The 21,133-nt window shown below is 48.3% G+C and overlaps 1 protein-coding gene across 1 annotated transcript; it reads left to right on the top strand.

The window, feature by feature from the left end:
• The first annotated feature begins 17,599 nt into the window (after positions 1-17,599).
• LOC102281514 (myeloid-associated differentiation marker-like) lies at positions 17,600-18,429 on the top strand. Its single transcript, XM_070358193.1, has 2 exons — positions 17,600-18,001; positions 18,079-18,429. Exons 1-2 carry the CDS (start codon positions 17,600-17,602, stop codon positions 18,427-18,429), a joined length of 753 nt encoding a protein of 250 aa, XP_070214294.1.
• The last annotated feature ends 2,704 nt before the right edge of the window (positions 18,430-21,133 follow it).

The following is a 21,133-nucleotide window of genomic DNA, read 5'->3' on the forward strand; positions in this document are numbered from 1 at the left end:
TCATCTTCGCCTTCATCTGCAGCCCCCATCTATATGTGCACCAGCTGGCCCTGGAGTGGTGCGTGGCCGTGTATTCCCTCTGCTTCCTCCTGTCAGCCGTGACCCTCCTGCTGAACTGGTACAACTGGGACAACAGGCTGCCCGTCCCCGTCCCCCTTGTGCATTTGGGGCTGACCCTGCTCTCCACCCTCCTCTATGCCTCCGCTGTGGTCCTCTGGCCGCTCTACCAGTTCAACAGGGAGTTCGGCGGGCAGCCCCAGAGGTCCAGCGACGTGAGCTGCCGTGATAAACTCAGCTCCTACGTGTGCACCTGGGACCAGCGACTGGCTGTGGCCGTCCTGACTGCCGTCAATCTGCTGATTTATGTCGTGGACCTGGTGGACTTGGCCCGCCGCTGTTTTTATCAGCTTCTGAGGCTCTGCACCAGGCCCCCCGGTTCCCTCTTATTGTCAGTGGAGGCATCTTCACCAAGCTCAGTCGTCCTCTGATGTCCTCTTCCTGGCTCCCTCTCTCCCTTCGCACATGCTTTCCCATTCATCTTGCTCTTTCCTGTTCCCTTCCCTCCTTCTTCTCTGTCTCCCTTCTGTCTCGTGTCCTTGCTCATAATTCTGTTTTGCCTCTTTCTTGTGTTGTTCCATCTTTTCTACATTTTCTGCTTTTTGTCCCTTTTCTGTTCTTCCTTGGTTTTCTCATCTCCTGTGTCCTGACCACCTCTGTCCATCTTCCTTCTTCTGATCCATCAGGACCTGAGACTCCTTCCTCCTCTGCCCTCCCACCTCCTAAGGTGCTGACTCCACAGCACACAGCCCTCTGTGCAGCTGTTCACACCCTGGGCCTCTGGAGGCTCTGGTTGTCTGTCACCCTGGCTGTGTCTTAGTTGGTACAGATATGTGGAGTGGGGTGAGTGTGGGTAGCTAGGAATTGGACCCCGTTTTTCCCAGTGGAGGGGGTTGTAGAGTATTATTGTTGTTCAGTCTCTCAATTGTGTCTGACTCTTTGCAACCCCATGGACTGCAGCACACCATGCTTCCCTGTCCTTCACCATCTCCCGGAGCTTGCTCAAATGCATGTCCTAATGGACATGTCAGTGATGCCATCTAACCATCTCATCCCCTGTCACCCCCTTCTCCTCCTGCCTTCAATCTTCCCCATCATCAGGGTCTTTTCTAATGAGTCGGCTTGTTTTTAAGTTAAAAGAAGTCAATAATTCCCAGTGGGTGGGAGTCTTGAAGCAGCGACTTTGGGTCCCTGGGCCCCATCCGGTGCTCAGCCCCACCTGAGACTGACTCCAGAATTTTTGCAGGTTCACTAAACACCCACTGCCTAGAGGGCTTCTTAGAGGAAGTTGTGATGACTTCCATCCCAATTACTTTCTGGACATCGAAGTAGGAGCTGGCAGAGAACCCCAGGGTCTTGAAGTCACCTGTCTGCAGTGTTGGTGAGGGGCAGTGATGTGGCCCTCCTGCCCCAGTGATCAAAACTGCAGGTCCTGCCTCTGCAGGGAGAAGAGTGTGGCCCCTGCAGCCTTAAAGGTGATGTTAGCCTGGGTTTTTTTTCCCTGATCAGGAAGGCAAAAATTAGTGAATATCCTTATTCACTAAAGGGGAAGTTTCTTTTCATTCTTTTTCCCAGCGGGGTTACTTCAAAGGGTGGAAATTCCTTCTGCCAGAGTGAAAAGAATTGCATCCCTGACTGCTGCACACAGAAGTATGATTCTATGGCTTAGTATGATTCTATCAGTGGCTTTCTCTGCTGCTTCCTGCTTCTCTGAGACTCATGAATAAGATGGTCTATATGAATGTATAAGTATGTATATCTTATTCCCAGGTGCTTCTGGTTCCCATCAGCCCCCTGCTGTCAATCATAGAGAAAATCTCGTCCCTTCTCCACAATCACAATGTACTTTTTTAACCTCAATATTAAGATAAAGGAAAACAAAACAAAACAAAACAATACATTCTCCCCTCCTCACTAATCAAGAGATCCTAATTAACCTAAATTTATCTAGAGCTCAGAAGAGGCCTACCAGATTTCCCTTCTCACCCATCTGACCCTGGGTGGGGTCCCTGGTGGGGTCCCTCCCAGTGTCTTCCCGCCCTCACCTGAGCTAGACCTTAGGGAGTGGACCATCCCTGGAAAACTAGAGTTTGGGCCCCACCCCAGTGCCAAATATCCCATCAGATAAGTCTTAAAAGGCTCTTGCCAGCTCCTCGATGTCTTTCTTTAATAGTTTGTGCCAGGGACTCCCCTGGTAGTCCACTGGTTGAGACTCCTGGCTTCCACTGCAGGGGGAGTGGGTTCTATACTTGGTCTGGGAACTAAGGTTCCACCTGCCATTCAGCGCAGGCAAAAACATTTTTTTTTTTAAAAGTTGTGTGCCTGTGTGCATGCACAGAATGTTGCCTGGGTATGAGCATGCGTGTCCATGTGCACGCTGGCATTGGCACCAGCAGCCGTTTGTATAACTGTGGTGAGGAAGTCACCCCAAACCTTCTTCCTCTCCTGTTCTCAGCCACAAAGCCTCAAAGCCCAGCATAGTAGCTTCACTAGGGCCAGAGGGGCCAGGCAAGAGGAGCTGTGGGGGAGGGGAGGGGAGGACACCCACTGCTGCCCCTCACTCCTGTACTGGGATGAAGTCATGTGATCTTCATCCAGTGGCTGGTGGGATGAATGGGGCAGGCTCCCAGGAAGTGGTCCCTATCATGGGGAAATCTTAAGAAGGACTAAAAAAAATTCATATTTAAGGCAAGATGAAAAATTTCAGGATAAAATTGTTCTCTGTCCATTTGAATCTCCTCCCTCCCCTCTAGAGTGCACTGTGAATCTGCAGTATGTGTTAACCAACCTCTCTGCTCAGCCTTACAGGTGAATTTTCCTTCTTTTGGCCCCAGTCATATAACTCATTAGAAGATTAACACAACTTATGACCTTATTAATGTCACAGCTGTATTATTTGTATTCTGCCTATTTTACAAGATTATTGTTTCTTGCATTGCCAAATGTGTGACTGAGCCTCTGGTAAAAAATTAATGTTGACTTGAAATGATTGACCTGATGTATAGTCTATAAGATCCTTGATTGTAATAGTGTGATTCTAGATATGGGAAGAAGCGATAGGAAGGAACCATTTCCTGGAGTTGACACTCTTGTAAGACAGATGGTCCAGAGGATTAAGGCTACTGTTACCAGGACTGGGTGAGTGATAGCACTTGAACGACCAGGAATAGACATTCCTAGTGACCTGTGACAAAATGGCCATAAAATGCTTCCTAAATCCTGGTCAAAATTAAGATAAAAAGGGAGAGGACTGTGAAATAAAAAATGTCACCCACTGTTCAGTTCTACAAGAATCAAGTAGTTAGCCACCATAGTCACTGTCCTACAATCCACCCTGGAAGGAATTTAGGTCGAACATCAGGATGAGACACTGTGATCTACAAAGCTGGACCTCAGATAGCAAGAGTTTCTCAAGAGAAATTTTTATGATCCCAGTTTCTTGCATCTTCTCATACCTAGAAAAGCACTCAAACCGTTAACTAAGGGATCTATTCCTCATGAAGAGCAGTAACATTCCACCAAAACTATGTGTTTGGTTGCGTGTACCCCTGAACTCACATACATACTGGCCTCCTCCCTTACCTCTTCAGAACAGTTTCATAGCTTCCGGAAAGATTGTCGCTCGGGTCATATTCCTCCTTGTTGCTGTTTACTCGCTCAGTCGTATCCAACTTTTTCGACCCCATGAACTGTGGCCTGCCAAGTTCCTCTGTACATGGGATTTTCCAGGCAAGAATACTAGAGTGGGTTGCCATTTCCTTCTCTAGGGGATCTTCCTGACTCCGGGATCGAACCTGCACCTCCTGCATTGGCAGGTGGATTCTTTACCGCTGAGCTCAAATAAAAAACTCCATTGCTTTCTTAGATTGACTAATGATTCACTTTTCATCAAGAAAAGGAAGCATGCGTAGTCCTCCCCAGGCTTCCCTGATGGCTTAGTGGAATCCCAGAGTAAGAGAGAGGGGCAGATCTGGGGTCCACATCTGGGTTCACAGTCACATGTCATCCTGCCTCCAGTCCAGTGGCCCCACCATTGTGGTCTGTCCCCTTAGGGATGAACCATGAGGAATATGGAAAGCAGAACCCAAGAAATCTGGTTTCTAGTTCTAGTTCTGCCACCATATGACAGATGAGTCTTGTCCCTGATTTGAGTTTCTGGTGAGCTGATGGGGGTTGAAAATAGGGTGTTTTCCTCACTCACCACTTTCTCTAACCAGAGCAGCCTGGTGGAAATCAAGGTCCGACTCAAGATCTCACTTGAAAATAAGATTGGAAAGACTGGAAACAACTCACATGGTCATGTTGAAGATGCTGGTTAATGAACCAAGGTGTAGACAGAAGAGGGAATACTATACAGCTGGGAAAAATGAGGATGCTCTCAAAATAATGATAAAGAAAAATGTCCAATATACCCTAAGTAAAAATAGTAAGATACAGAACAACATATTATATCCTTCTTTAATGTAAAGAGAGTGGGAGAAATAGAAAATAAATCTGCATGTATTTGCTCTGTATCATGGAGCACGGGAAGGGCTCCCATGAGCGCAATGGAGCAGCCACTACCTGGCACTGATGAGAGAGGGCAGCTGAGGGGAGAGGGCACGGAGCCACATGTGGACGGGAGGTTTCTCAATATGTGGCTTTTTAGAGCATTTTGATTTTGAAACATGTAAGTAAATTATCTTTAAGAAAAGAAAATTTCAGTTTGAAAAATAGACCAAGTGGAGAAGGAAGGTCAGAAGAGGGATGGTTGGCAAACGGTCTGCATGTTCCCTGCAGCCTGATGGACAGGCTGGGGGAGGAGCTGAGAGATGCCTGCATGGGCCTGTCTCCAAAGGCAGAGCAGAGGGAGGTGCCTTGGGTCCAGAGGTCTGGGGAGGGAGAGCTGTGGCCCTGAAGCCCACCTGTTGGATTCCCAGGGCTTCCCCCAGCCCTTTAGCAGAAACAGTTGATGAAGAAGCCCTCTGGTGCCCTAGCCTCAGGCCCTTCTCTTGCTCCTTGCCTGGCCTGGGCTCCCTGTTTCCCGGGACAGCTGCCCTACCCTTGCTTCTCTGGCCTCCTCCATGCAGGGTTTTCCAGCTGACACTCCCTCAGACTGTGGTCTGAGCCACATCCAGAACAGAGCCTGTGGCACAGATGTTCCCATTCTCTGGCTCTGACCAGCTTCTTGGAAAAATCACAGAGTCAGCGTTTCTCAGTTCTCCTGTGAGTGGAGAGAAGAAGGACCCCTCTCTCCTGCAGTCTCAGGCATTGGCTGTCCACCCTGGTTGGGGGTGGCAGTACTGGCTGCCAATGCATGTGGCCCTTGTCTGTGTGGCTGTCTCCTCTCAAAGGAGGAGAAACACCTCCCCATAGAGAGGTTGGTGGGTGGAAAGAGGATAGTTATGTTCCATTAGCCCGTGCCTAGAGTCTCCACACTTTCTCTGACATTTTCTGGCTGGCTTTCCAACAGAAAGTGGTCTGGTTGTTGCAGAACCTCTGGTGGGTCCAGCCAGAGCAGGACACACAAGAGCCATGAGATGATTCCTGGACCTGAGAAAAGTGGGAAGGGGCTCCACATTTCCTGAGGTTCTACTACCTGCTGAGCTTTGCAGGGAGACAGACCTATATTCAAATCCAGGGTCTGTCAGGGAGTAACTGTGACTTTGTTTAAATTACATAATGTACTCTCTGAGCCTTAGTTTCATCATCTATAAAATGGGGATGACAATAATAATCTGTCTGAAAAAGAGGAGAGTGAAAAAGTTGGCTTAAAGCTCAACATTCAGAAAATGAAGATCATGGCATCTGGTCCCATCACTTCATGGGAAATAGATGGGGAAACAGTGGAAACAGTGTCAGACTATTTTTGGGGGCTCCAAAATCACTGCAGGTGGTGATTGCAGCCATGAAATTAAAAGACCCTTACTCCTTGGAAGGAAAGTTATGACCAACCTAGACAGCATATTGAAAAGCAGAGACATTACTTTGCCAACAAAGGTCCGTTTAGTCAAGGCTATGGTTTTTCCAGTAGTCATGTATGGATGTGAGAGTTGGACTGTGAAGAAGGCTGAGCACCGAAGAATTGATGCTTTTGAACTGTGGTGTTGGAGAAGACTCTTGTGAGTCCTTTGGACTGCAAGGAGATCCAACCAGTCCATTCTAAAGGAGATCGGTCCTGGGTGTTCTTTGGAAAGAATGATGCTAAAGCTGAAACTCCAGTACTTTGGCCAACTCATGCGAAGAGTTGACTCATTGGAAAAGACTCTGATGCTGGGAGGTATTGGGGGCAGGAGGAGAAGGGGACGACGGAGGATGAGATGGCTGGATGGCATCACTGACTCGATGGACATGAGTTTGAGTGAACTCTGGGAGTTGGTGTTGGACAGGGAGGCCTGGCGTGCTGCAATTCATGGGGTCACAAAGAGTCAGACATGACTGAGCGACTGAACTGAACTGAACTGAAGATAAAATGAATAAATATAACAAGTCACCAAATCAGATGGTTAATATGAAAAAAATATTGGTTACTCTTTTCCTCTGGGTATAAATTGCAAGGTGAATGAATGCCAAGCAGAATTTACGATCCTAAACCCCCATGACTGGGTTCAAATCCCAGCTCTGCCGCTTAAACCTGTGTGATCTTGGCCAGTTGACCTTTCTGTGCCTGTGAAAATGGGGACAGTGAGGACATAGTTCAGGGGCTGCTGGGAGGAACAAATGAATCAGAGCAGAGCTTGATATGCAGTGAGCATGACATGTGTGACCTCTTGTAACTGTTGTGTCCACAGCAGCCCCGCTGCAGCACAAGTCCTCAGGGCCCCTTTCTCAGCCGACAGAACCTATGAGCTGTAATCTGAGGTCTTTTCTGGAGCCAGGCTCAGAGGGTGAGGATTCATCACAGTTGATCTTTTCAGGGTCTGCATCTAACCAAGGGTGGGGAGGTGGGGTGGGGAGGTCAGTTCAAGCCCATGCTCTCACTTCCACTCCAACCAGCGTATTTCCGTAAATCCCCCCAGTGTTTTGTCTGCAGAGAGAGTAAGCTTCCTCAGGTCACAAAGCTCTCCAAAACAATTCATCTGGACAACCAGGCTGCTCATGGGGTGGGGTCCCTCAGGGCTCCTCCCCTCCCTACATTGACCCTAACAAGCCTTAAACCAATGACACGCTGTTAGCATGGCTGCCAAGGGAAATCACTCCCCTGGTCCCAGCGGCAGCCTGTCTGCCCCTCAGGCTCCAGGCTGCCCACTGCTGCCCGCAGCATGCCATCCCTCAGGCCACCAGGTGACCTCAACGGTCCATGTCCATGCTGAGCTGGGGCCAGCTCCCACCAGCCCAGACCCCTGCCCCCAGTTACACTCTGTTACTAGTCTAGGACCACTCTATGCAAATCCCTTACAACAAAAAGAGCTTGTTCTTTCTGTTGCTTTGAGCAGAAGGAAGCACTACTGGAATACTCTATTCCTTGAACCTGTCAGAGGCCAACACAGTCCAAGATCCTTCCATCATCTTTTATTCTCTGCCCCCCTCCCATAGAACCGTGATACCCCAGCTTTCTCCTCCACCCACCCCAAACTCAGTTTAAGCTTTGTTCTAATGTAAACCAGACTTGATCAAATACAGGCACACAAACACACCATTTTCTGTATCTTAAAGCAAATAGGGCAGCACAAGTACCCGCCCATTCGTAGGAAGTCATAACTTTGTATTGAAACATGACTGACATGTCATGGGTAGATTATTGTGGCCCTATTTGGATGGATGGATCACAGGTGAGTCTTTCTTCAAGGCCACCTTTCACCAGGCCCCGCTCTGTGCCCAGCCCCTCACATCATTGTCTTTGACCCTCACACTAGCCTGGAAGGGTTATTATTATCCCTTGTCTACACATCAGGAATCAGAATGTCAGCGGGGCTAGAGCCTAGGACCTCCCAGCCCGGGAACCACTGAGCGGGCCTGGCCTCCAGCCTCTGCCAGCCAGGTCCTGCCCTTCCTGTGGCTGCACCTCAGGCCAGGCTCCTGTGGCTTCCAAACAGCAGGAGAGCCTCAGCCTGGTTGCTGTCTTCCAGCCTTTCCTTCCCTTAGAGGACAGATGCGAACTCACATAGAGAGGATTCTTATTGCAAATCCACCCCTCGTTCCACAGACTCCAGTGAGTCCCGGTGCAGTTAGACCGAACCACTAGGCCCTACCAGCTCCCCTGCGGCCTGAGCTCTTCCTCCAGATGGTGGGTCCTGGGTGGGGGTCCGTCAGGCAGAATAATTCCAGCCTCTGCTGAGGACCCCATGGCGGGTAGAGCTGAGACTGACTGGCAGGGCAGAGTCTGCACCCTTCTCCCTCAGTCCCAGCCCCAAATCTCAGGGGATGGGAATCCTGGCTTCTCTCCTTTCAAGGACGCCTGATCCTTTGGAAGAAACTTGGGCTGGGAGTCAGAGAGCCCGGGGTCACCTTCCAGGCCAGGCTTCACCACTGCTCTGGCTGCCCTGAGCTTCAGCTCACGGGTGAGTGAGGGCATCTAGAGGGTCCTGGAGCTTCCCCCTATTCATATGAAAGACCCAGTCCCTCACATCTCCTGCCAGAGTGACTCTCAGGCTGATCCCACATGCAAGTCAGTCTTAGAGAGAGATGGTCCAAGGGCTCTACCTGGTGGCCACTCACAGCCAGACAGGCAGCCCCACCCAGCAGTTTCCAAGGTTCCTAAAAATCATAACTGAGGAGGTCAGGACCCTGACCCTGGGAGACAGGGCAGGAGAGAACCCTGAGAATTCAATCTGCCCGCCCTCTCACACCTGGCTCCTGGGTGTCAGTGGTGGGAATGGGAACCACCATCAGTGTAAAACTGTCTGAGAAGCACTGGCATTGCTGTCAGATGGGACTAGATTTCAATCCCTTGAGTTCTTAACTTCAGCCCTGTAGCAGGCTGTTTAGGACTCATCCTGCAGAGCTGTGTCCTCTCTCTGCATGAATAGGCAGCCAAGGTAGACGGCGGGGTGAGGCTGGACCAGTGAGAAGAGCCCCCTGGTGGTGCTCAGCCCTTAGGCCAATGGCTCATCCGTGGCTGCACATCTCAATGGCCTGATGTGGGCAGTGCTTCTCAAAGTGTGGTCCCTGGACCAGCAGCAAGGCATCAACAGGAAATGTCGGGGAATGCAGATTCCTAGGTTCTCCCACCAAGACCTGCTGAATCAGAAACTCTGGACAGGGCCCAGCAGCCCCCAGGTGATGCCAACCTGGTGCAGTGAGAGAACGCTGTGCTCACGTACCAGGGGATGCTGAGAAGACACCTTATGGGATTTGAATGTCTTACGCATCGGAATCACCTCTGGAGGTCAAAATACTAACCAGGGCCTGCCACACCCCTACTCCTCCACCTCAGTGATTCTTGACCTTGTAGCAGAGGGCAGTGGCTCTCCTAGACTGGCCTGTGGTCTACAGAATAGTCATGGGTTATTGTCACTTGATGGCTGCTCGAGCTATGACAGGCATGGTGCTGTGGGCTCTGTATGGATCATCATCTCACAAGAACCCTATGAGTTGTTAGATTCTCTTGCTTCACAAATGGAGAAATTGAGGCACAGAGAGGTTGAGTAACTCAGCCTAGGTTACACAGCTACTAAATGGCAGGATTCCAAACTGGTTATCTCAGACTCCAGAGTCCACCACCTTTTTTCCCCATTTTACAAACGAGAGGAATGAGGTGCTGAAGGTCACCTGGAGACACCCATCACTCCTTCTGCACCTTTGCCTGAAAGTGCCTGAGAGCTCCCCAATATCAAGATGGGCCGAATCAACCTCTGAGCTGGGTGTCGCCCCCAGGAAATAATGCCTCCCTCCTGGGCATAGACACAGCTGGAAAAGGGAGGGGGAGCCAGGGGTATTAATTAAGTCACCAGGACTACTCCTGGACCCACAGGATTCAAGATGTTAAGGAAACTGACACTCATCCCCATCCAGCTCAATTGTTCATTGCCCTCTCAGTGCTGGGCAGTGTCCACTGACACCCAGCTCAGAGAGAAGAAATAAAAAGACAAGAGGAGGATCTGGAGGAGTAGAGAGCATATGTGGTGGTGGTTTAGTTGCTAAGTCGTGTTCTACTCTTGCAACCCCATGGCCTGGGGCATGCCAGGCTCCTCTGTCCATGGGATTCTCCGGGCAAGAATACTGGAGTGGGTTGCCATTTCCTTCTCCAGAGGATCTTCCTGACCCAGGAATCAAACCCAGGTCTCCTGCATTGCAGGCAAATTCTTTACCAACTGAGCTACAAGGGAAGTTGAGAGCATATGGAGCCATTTTAATGCTAAAAATGCACTTTTCAAAAGCAAGAGAGTTGCTGTCCTGAAAAGACAAAGGCCTCAAGTCCTTGGGGAGGTGCTGCACTCCACCAGGCAGGCAGCCCTCGCTGCTATCGAATTCTCCTGGAGATGCGGTAGAGCTCCATGGCTGCTCTGGCGTCTTCCACCGAGTTGTCCTGTAGACACGGACTGAGAGGGGACAGGGGGCTGAATCCAGGCACCATGTGACCCGGGCCTTCCCTGCTCACTTCCTGAGTCCAGGGCTGAAGTGGGTCAGGGGTGAGTCTCCCAGGCCCCTGAGACTTTGGACTCGGCAGGTGTCTGGAGCAGGCCAGGCTTCACCCATGAGCCTGGGGCCCAGGCAGGCCCAGGCAAGGAATCCAGGTCCTAAGGCCAGGTGTGTCCTCCAGGGGCTCCTGTCTGCTGGGTGGGGGCGGGGCACTGCAGACTTGGCTCAGACCCAGAGGGGCTGGAGCAGTTCTTACAGGAGCCCAGGGCCCGGGAACGTGGACACAGATGTTTCTAGAGTGCTCCTTGCTCAGCATGTTGAGAACAGGGCTCTTGAGTGAATCCAGGAGCTGATACTTTGTCCTGGGTCCCTGGTGCCACAAGCCCTGCATAGGGACCTCTGGTATTTGGGAGATACACAAACTCAGGTCCATCCCCTGCCTCCTGCACATTCTGGCTTCCAAGACAAGCCCCCCAACTCCTCAGACTGGGGCTTGGACTCTCGTCTCCCCAAGCCCCCCTCTCCTGCCTTCTTCACTAAGACACACCCGCATCCTCCACTCAGATCTGGTGTCCTGTCTGCCCCCGCCCTCCATCCCTGCTCAGGACGCCTGGCCTCCCCTCTGTGGACACTCCCGACAGATGTGCTAATGGTCAGGTCATGGGCCTCCTCCATTTCAACCAAGAGTTTCTCAAGGATGAATCAGACCTTGTTTACCTGGATCCTCAGCCTCTGATCCAGAGCAGATGATTCATAAACATCCACTGAACTGGAAGGGCCTACATGTGGCTATAACTCCCTGGGCCCTTCCATCCAAATGAGCTCCCAGCCACCAGCACACACTTGCCCCCGCCTGGGGCTCTGAGGGGCCTACTCATCCAATGACTTTGAGCTCAAGATCCCTCCCTCTCTTCTTGGAATGCCCCTCATTGCATACTGCATCTTTCCTATCTGGGGGGCAATCCCAGAGGCTTCTCTGTGAGTAAATGTTAGTCCCCTGGTTACATCTCATCAATACTTTCCCATTGAGTCCGAAATACTCAATGTGGTGCCCAAGGCTGTGAATGCCTGTCCCTGCCAGATTCTGCACCGCATCCCCCTCCCCACCACGTCTCTCTATCTTTCTCTCCCATAAACATTGCTCAGACCCCCTGCATCTGACAGGATCCAGACTGTGTGCTCTTTATGAGAATCTAATGCCTGATTATCTGAAGTGGAGCTGAGGTAGTGATGCTAACACTGGAGAGTGGCTGTCATTGTCTTCCGTCACTCCCAGTGGCACTGTCTATTTGTAAGAAAACAAGCTCAGGGCTCCCACTGCTTCTGCATTATAGTGAGTTGTATAATTATTTCATTATGTATCACAGTGCAATAATTATAGAAATAAAGTGCACAATAAATGCAATGTGCTTCAATCATCCCAAAACCACCGCCTTCCCTCCTGTATGTGGAAAAATCATCTTCCACATAACAGGTCACTGGTGCCAAAAAGTTTAGGGACCGATGCTCCAGAGGACTCTCTTGTTTATCTGGGGACCACTGGCATTTGGGAGATCCACAAGGGGAGCCCTGCATATGAGGCTGGGACTCTGCTCACCCACACGTGAGGGAAAGGTGGTGTAGGAATCACCTGACTTACTCCTCCAAGACCACTTTCTGCCCTGAGCTTTGTGGATCCACTGATGTCCTGGGATGGGTTAGGAGGTCTATAGAGCCCTGATAGTGAGTGCAACATTTCCAGGGTATGTGCATGCATATTTCTGGGATAGTCATATTCTCAAAGAGACTTTTGTGTCAGAAAGGTTAAGAGTTTCCAAGGGGCTCTCTCATACCTTCTGAAGAAGTAGAGTCTCCTAATATTGCCGAACCAAACCAAGTAAGTGAGGGAGTGTGAATCTGAGAATCTCTCTGTGTTTTCCATCTGGAATAGTGACTTCCCTTGGCATCAGGAGAAGCTCATTCAGAAAAACCTTGTAGCCTCTCTCAGCATTTAATTTCCCCAGATTGTCTCCTTCTCAAACCATAGCATCAGAGCATCAGAGTGGAGAGACCACTTTAGGATTTCAGTTCAGCTCTCTACCTTATAACCCAGCCTGATCTCGTCACTAACTTTGTTCATAGTAATGCTTCTTAAGGCCCACTTGACTTCATGATCCAGCATGTCCAGCTCTAGGTGAGTGACCGCACCATTGTGTCTATCTGTGTCATTAAGACCTTTCTTCGTATAGTTCTTCTGTGTATTCTTGCCACCTCTTCTTAATCTCTTTGGCTTATGTTAGGTCTTACCATTTATGTCCTTTATTGTGCCCATCCTTGCATGAAATGCTCCCTTGATCTCTCCAATTTTCTTAAAAGAAATCTCTAGCCTTTGCATTCCGTTGTTTTCCTCTGTTTCTTCGCATTGTGCTTTAAGAAGACCTTTTTATTTCTCCTTGTTATTCCCTGGAACTCTGCATTCAGTTTGGTGTATCTTTTCCTTTCTCCTTTGCCCTTTGCTTCTCTTCTTTCCTCAGCTATTTGTAAAGTTTCCTCAGACAACCACTTTGCCTTCCTGCATTTCTTTTCCTTTGGGATGATTTTGGTCACTGCCTCCTGTACAGTGTTACGAACTTCCATCCATAGTTCTTCAGGCACTCTCTCTATCAGGTCTAATCCTTTGAATCCATTCATCACCTCCACTGTATAATCATAAGGGATTTTATTTAGTTCATACCTGTATGGCCTCATGGTTTTCCCTACTTTTCTTCAATCTAAGCCTGAATTTTCCAATAAGGAGCTGATGATTTGAGTCCCAGTCAGCTCCAGGTCTTATTTGCATAGAGCTTCTCTGTCTTTAGCTGCAAAGAACATAATCGATCTGATTTCAGTATTGACCATTTGGTGATGTCCATATGTAGAGTCATCTCTTGTGTTGTTGGAAAATGGTGTTTGCTATGACCAGTGTGTTTTCTTGACAAAACTGTTAGCCTTTGCCCTGCTTCATTTTGTACTCCAGGGCCAAAATGCCTTGGCCTCTTGTCCTGGGTGTCTCTTGACTTCCTAGTTTTACATTCCAATCCCCTATGATGAAAAGAGCATCTTCTTTTGGTGTTAGTTCTAGAAGGTGTTGTATGTCTTCACGGAACTGGTCAACTTCAATTTCTTCAGTATCAAGCCCTGGGACATAGTCTTGGATTACTGTGATGTTGAATGGCTTGCCTCAGAAATAAACCAAGATCATTCTGTTGTTTTTGAGATTGCGCCCAAGTACTGCATTTTGTACTCTTCTGTAAATTAGTAAGACAAAGTAAAACATCTTAAGAAGTTTGTTCGATTTTAAATTGTGTTGTCTATTATTAAGTTGTAGAATTTCTGTCTATTTTCTAGATACTAGAGATGAATAACACAATTTTTGTCATATTTTTAAAAAAATTTCCAGAAATGCTTGCCTACCTCCTACTCTAGAGCAGGATGATCACATCGAACCCAGGACCCCTTGCCATGTCCTGTGTCCCCCAGTGTCTGAGACTCACAGGGGAGGATCCACTGATCTAGAGAAGGGGGGTCAGTCCAAATATGCACAGGAGCCAGGAGGGAAAGAAATAAGTAAAGGGGATGGAGAGGACTAAGGCCCCTGGACAGGACCAGCTGCACCTTTTGGGGTTGGTAGAAAAGCAAGATGCTGTGTGCATGACATGGTCTCATGTTTAAAAAACAGGGAAGAAAAAAGATACAGATATGCTCTACAAATATGTGTGCATGTCTGTACACACATGTCTACATGTGACGTCAGAGCATGTGAAAGGTGTTGAAGGCTCTAATGACGTTGAGGACATGGATGCTCCCTGGATGGAGGCATGGACGCTCCTGTGAGCAGGCAGGCAGCCTGGCCATGTCCAAGAGGGAAAACTGGGACATGTGAGGTCATCATTTGTTGTTGTTCCATCGCTCAGTCGTGTCCAACTCTTTGTGACCCCATGGACTGCAGCATGCCAGGCTTCCCTGTCCTTCACTATCTCCTGGAGCTTTCTCAAACTCCTATCCATTGAGTTGGTGAGTCTTCCCCTTCTCCTCCTGCCTTCCATCTTTCCCAGCATCAGGTCTTTTCTAATGAGACAACTCTTTGCATCAGGTGGCCAAAGTATTGGAGCTTCAGCTTCAGCATCAGTCCTTCCAATGAATATTCAGAATTGATTTCCTTTAGGATTGACTGGTTTAATCTCCTTGCAGTCCAAGGAACTCTCAAGAGTCTTCTCCAACACCACAGTTCAAAAGCATCAATTCTTCAGCATTCAGCCTGCATTATGGCCCAACTTTCACATCCCTACCTGACTACGGGAAAAACTGTCAGTTCAGTCGCTCAGTCGTGTCCGACTCTTTGCGACCCCATGGACTGCAGCACGCCAGGCTTCCCTGCCCATCACCAACTCCCAGAGCTTGCTCAAATCATGTCCATCGAGTCAGTGATGCCATCCAACCATCTCATCATCTGTCATCCCCTTCTCCTCCTGCCTTCAATCTTTCCCAGCATCAGGGTCTTTTCCGATGAATCAGTTCTTCACATCAGGTGGCCAAAGTACTGGAGTTTCAGTACTTCAGCATCAGTCCTTCCATGGAAAAACCACAGCTCTGACTATATGGACATTTGTTGGCAAAATAATGTCTCTGCTTTTTAATACACTGTCTAGATTTGTCATAGCTTTTCTTCCAAGGAGCAAACGTCTTTTAATTTCATGGCTGCAGTCACCATCTGCAGTGATTTTGGAGCCCAAGAAAATAAAACATCTTTTAATTTAGTTCTTTTAAAGTAGTTCTGCTTTGTGTCAATTATACATGAGAAGAAGAAAATATAGAAAATACTAAGCAAAGATGAGAGTGAAAGTCAGTATAAAGGGCATAGCAGCTAATTTTATGAGACTTGTAAAGGATCTGGAAAACTGGATTTTCATATGCAATGAAAAAACCGTGCATCTACCAAACATTTCAGGAAGATATAACTGCTTCTACACTATCTTTTCCTGAAAACACTGTGAAGGAAAACCAAACAAATCCCTGGGCCACTTCCAGGACACACAGGTTTGCAAGCCATGATCTGGAACAAATCAAGCTTGCATGTGCTTATGCCCAGAGTGGGGCTGGGGCCATATGGGTTCCTTTTGGTGGGTAGGGGAAGGGGAACAGGTAGCTGGCATGCCAGCTATGGTTCCAGTGTGTTCAGGTGCCAGGTCCTCTATAAGCCATTCATACAGCTTCATTCATTAAATTGACATATAGTAGGTATTAAGCCCATTGCACACATGAGAAAACTGAGACTCTGTAAGGTAACTTACCAGTTTCCTCCACACCCCACAGCCTCCTTGTAACTCTGAGTTTCCATCTCACCTCCTCCTTCCTTCTTTTGTCCTGACCTTGACCTTCCTGGCTCACCATCTTCCAGTCCACACACCTGGCTGCTGGGCAGGCAGGGCTCAGCCACATCCAGGCTGTGCTCTGATAGAGGCACCATGTCCAGGCTCACAGATTAGAGTGGAGGAGGGTCTGCTGGGGAGGCTCAGACAAACCTCCTGCTTTCCAGGTCGGGGAACTGAGGCCCAGAGAGGGCACAGGCCTTATCCAGGGTCACACAGCTAGAAACCCCATGCCTCTCCTTCTCCAGTGCCTCCCTCTGTGCCATTAAATGGATCCAAAGCCTCCCCATCAGCATCAGACACAGCATCTTTTTTCATTTCCAATCTCTTCTTCCCAGCTTGGAAGCTGCTCACCCGTCTCCCAGGCCAGGAAAATCCCTGCTCAGGTAAGAGTACTTCTAGATCTTTCCGGACTCACACCTGGCTGGCAGCTTTGGAACTTAAGAGCGCAACATTATGTTAATTTATTCTGTGGTTCCTCCATGAGGCTCCACCTTGAATCATGCTGGGTTGGGGTTTCCCTGCCCCAGTGGGGAAAAGTCACATGTGAAGGCAAAACTGAGAGCAGGGATTCAAATAGTTCCTACTTTCTGTGTCATCTTGTCCCCACGGCCTTGCTATCACCCCGTGGCTCCTCCCTGTTCACCCCTGGAGTTGCCCTCCTCTGGGTGGGGCTGTGTCCCCTCAGATGGCAGCTCCTTCTAGTGATGCTGCTGGGAGGAGGGGCCGGGACATGTGTCTTTAGGTTGCTGTGGAAGAAGGCCATGATCCTGAAGGTGTGTCCTGGGTCCCAGAGCGCCACGATTTGGTCCTGGGCTCCCACCTGCGGGCCTGCTGACATGCTGGGCTGTAGAGCAAAGTGCTCACACCCACAGCTTTGGGATTTTTATCTGGGGTTCTCTTTTCTTAGGGTTTCGACCTTAGGGAAGACATTTAAGTCCCCAAGTCTTAGTTTTCTCATCAATAAATGGGGTTAGCAGTGCAATCCGCAGTCCTTTTTTTTTTTTTTTTTAAATCCTTGGGATTAGATAAGCTCCAGAATTCAAGATTTTTCAGCTCCAGACAAATGACATGGTGTATCTACTCTACATGACATCACACCCCACTGGGGTCTGAGAGCACCTTGTAATCATACACATGAGTGTTTCTGAAACTGAAGCCTTTGAACATTCACACTAGGGGAAATAAATACAGATGATAAATTCTCTAGTATCTGTTCAGGTATAATTTTACTACCAAATAATTTTTTAAAAATTTGTTTTCAATGTTGAGAGACTTCAAGGGATGGCTTTGTAGATAAGGACCATCCTACCCTGTGTTTCTGTAGATAATGCCACACAGTTCAGAGAGGTCCAAAATGTTGATGGATTGTGCCCAGACCCGACCCAGCTGTGAGGTTTGGGATAAGACAAGTCTCCTGACAAGGCCAAGGCTGATGGATGGGGAGAACAATTCTGGAGTGGCTGTGCTGTTACCCACGTGTCTGAGCCATTGGTTCCAACTCCACAGATCCTGAACCTCAGCCATCACAGGGCCCTGCGCCTTCTCTAGGCGTCTGACTTAATCCTCCTCCAGAGTTGGATCTTTCAATGATGGGTCATCAATGAAGACAACTGCCACACTGGTGACTGTGACCTGCCAGATTTCACAACACCATGCCCACCAGGGCGACATCCCCAGAAAAGGATGAATCGGGCAAGGTGTACTGCCTCCTCCATCTGCCGCAGCTCTGCTCCACCTGCATGGCCTTCTCCCTGCTGGCCGACATGGGCATTTGGAGAGGAGTCATAGGTGACTGGTCCATGTCCATCTGGTGCATCTATTTCGCTGTGACCCTCATCTTCTCCACTGTTGAGTTCTGTGATCTCCCGTCCTTGTTTCCTTTCTACCGGTACAACTTCCCCGTTAGCCATGCCTGCTACGCTACCCTCGTCTGCCTCTCGGCCTCCATCGTCTACTCCGTTGCATATGTCCAGTTCCTGCCTTATGGTCCTTACCGGGACCAGGCCATCACCACCACTGCCTTCTCCCGCGTCGCATCTGTGTTTATGCCTTGGGTGTGGCCTTCACGTGGAACTGGTATGACCTCGATGGTATCATCTGCTACGTGCACACTGTGACAGGCCTGCTGAAGGTGCTGGAGACCTTTGTGGCTGGTGTCATCTTTGCCTTCATCAGTAGCCCCTCCCTGGACCTGCACCCTGTTGTGCAACACATGGCCCTGGTGTGGTGTGTGGCCGTGTACTCCATCTGCTTCATCCTGGGAGCTGTGGTCCTCCTGTTGAAACTGAGTGAACGGGAATATAGACTGCACATCCCGTACCCCATTTTCCAGCTTGTGCTCACCTTGTTCTCCATCCTCCTCTACATCAGCACTGTGATCCTCTGGCCTCTCTACCAGTTCAATGAGGAGTTTGGGGGGCAGTCCCAGCGGTCCAGTGTTGTGAGCTGCAGTGATGAGCTCGCCTACGACATGTGCCTGTAGGATCGCCTACTGGCTGTGGCCATCCTGACAGCCATCAACCTGCTGATGTACACGGTTGACCTGGGGTACTGGGCCTACCAGGTTTCCATAGGGACTGAGGATGTCTCCAGTGCTCCTGATTCTGTCCAGTCCTATCCTGTATCTTCACTCTGCCTGGCTCCCTCTCTCCCTCCTCACATCCTTCCCCATTCATCTCACTCTCTTTATGCTTCCTTCCCTCCTTCTGCTCTGTCTCCTTCTTGTTTTGTTGCCCACATCCTGTTTTGCCTCTTTCCCTTGTTTCTTTCATCTTTTCTACATTTTCTGTTTTTTTTTTTTGCCCCTCTTGCATTCATCCTTGGCTTTCTCATCTCCTTTGTCCTGACCACCTCTCCCCATTTTCCTTCTTCTGATCCATCAGGACCTGAGACTCCTTCCTTCTCTGCCCACTTCCCCTTCCCACTTCCTAAGGTGCTGACTCCACAGCACACAGCCTTCTGTGCAGCTGTTCACACCCTGAGCCTCTGGAGGGGCCTCATTGCAAAAACGTGTCTGTACATGCTGGTGGTGTCTTAGTTGGTGGTATTGGGGGTGGGGGTTGGAAGTGTGGGGGTGGGTAGCTAGGGAATGGACCCCTCTTTATCCTTTCCTCCACTGATGAACATTTAGGCTGCTTCCATGTCTTGGCTATTGCAAACAGCGCTGCAATGAACATTGGGGTGCATGTATTTTTCCAGATAATGTTTTTCTCCAGATATATGCCCATGAGTGTGATTGGAGGGTCATATGGTAGTTCTATTTTTAGTTTTTTAAGGACCCTCCATACTGTTCTCTGGGTTTCCCTGATGGTTCAAACAGTAAAGAATCCACCTGAAATGCAGGAGACCTGGGTTCGATCCCTGGGTTGAGAAGATCCTCTGGAAAAGGGAATGGTTACCCACTCCAGAATTCTTGCCTAGAGAATCTCATGGAGGATCCTGCTGTGATGTATGTCAGAGAGTGTTTTGCCTATGTTCTCCTCTAGGAGTTTTATAGTTTCTAGTCTTATGTTGAGATCTTTAATCCACTTTGAGTTTATTTTTGTGTATGGTGTTAGAAAGTATTCTAGTTTCATTCTTTTACAAGTGCTTGACCAGATTTCCCAGCACCACTTGTTAAAGAGATTGTCTTTAATCCATTGTATATTCTTGCCTCCTTTGTCAAAGATAAGGTGTCCATATGTGCATGGATTTATCTCTGGGCTTTCTATTTTGTTCCATTGATCTATATTTCTGTCTTTGTGCCAGTACCATACTGTCTTGATAACTGTGGCTTTGTAGTAGAGCCTGAAGTCAGGTAGGTTGATTCCTCCAGTTCCATTCTTCTTTCTCAAGATCGCTTTGGCTATTCGAGGTTTTTTGTATTTCCATACAAATTGTGAAATTATTTGTTCTAGCTCTGTGAAGAATACTGTTGGTAGCTTGATAGGGATTGCATTGAATCTATAAATTGCTTTGGGTAGTATACTCATTTTCACTATATTGATTCTTCCAATCCATGAACATGGTATATTTCTCCATCTATTAGTGTCCTCTTTGATTGCTTCTGCACATCAAAGGAAACTATTAGCAAGGTGAAAAGACAGCCTTCAGAATGGGAGAAAATAATAGCAAATGAAGCAACTGACAAACAACTAATCTCAAAAATACACAAGCAACTCCTACAGCTCAACTCCAGAAAAATAAATGACCCAATCAAAAAATGGGCCAAAGAATTAAATAGACATTTCTCCAAAGAAGACATACAGATGGCTAACAAACACATGAAAAGATGCTCAACATCACTCATTATCAAAGAAATGCAAATCAAAACCACTATGAGGTACCATTTCACACCAGTCAGAATGGCTGCGATCCAAAAATTCTACAAATAATAAATGCTGGAGAGGGTGTGGAGGAAAGGGAACCCTCTTACACTGTTGGTGGGAATGCAAACTAGTACAGCCACTATGGAGAACAGTGTGGAGATTCCTTAAAAACTGGAAATAGAACTGCCTTATGATCCAGCAATCCCACTGCTAGGCATACACACTGAGGAAACCAGAAGGGAAAGAGACACGTGTACCCCAATGTTCATCGCAGCACTGTTTATAATAGCCAGGACATGGAAGCAACCTAGATGTCCATCAGCAGATGAATGGATAAGAAAGCGGTGGTAAATATACACAATGGAGTATTACTCAGCCATTAAAAAGAATACATTTGAATCAGTTCTAATGAGGTGGATGAAACTGAGCCTATTATACAGAGTGAAGTAAGCCAGAAAGAAAAACACCAATACAGTATACTAACACATATATATGGAATTTAGAAAGATGGTAACAATAACCCTGTGTAATGAGACAGCAAAAGAGACACTGATGTATAGAACAGTCTTATGGACTCTGTGGGAGAGGGAGAGGGTGGGAAGATTTGGGAGAATGACATTGAAACATGTAAAATATCATGTATGAAACGAGATGCCAGTCCAGGTTCAATGCGCAATACTGGATGCTTGGGGCTAGAGCACTGGGACGACCCAGAGGGATGGTATGGGGAGGGAGGAGGGAGGAGGGTTCAGGATGGGGAACACATGTATACCTGTGGCAGATTCATTTTGATATTTGGCAAAACTAATACAATTATGTAAAGTTTAAAAATAAAATAAAATTAAAAATAAAATAGAGAAGAGAATCTCATGGACAGAG

Source organism: Bos mutus, chromosome 21 (genome assembly GCF_027580195.1).
Source record: "Bos mutus isolate GX-2022 chromosome 21, NWIPB_WYAK_1.1, whole genome shotgun sequence".
NCBI classification, from domain to species: Eukaryota; Metazoa; Chordata; class Mammalia; order Artiodactyla; family Bovidae; genus Bos; species Bos mutus.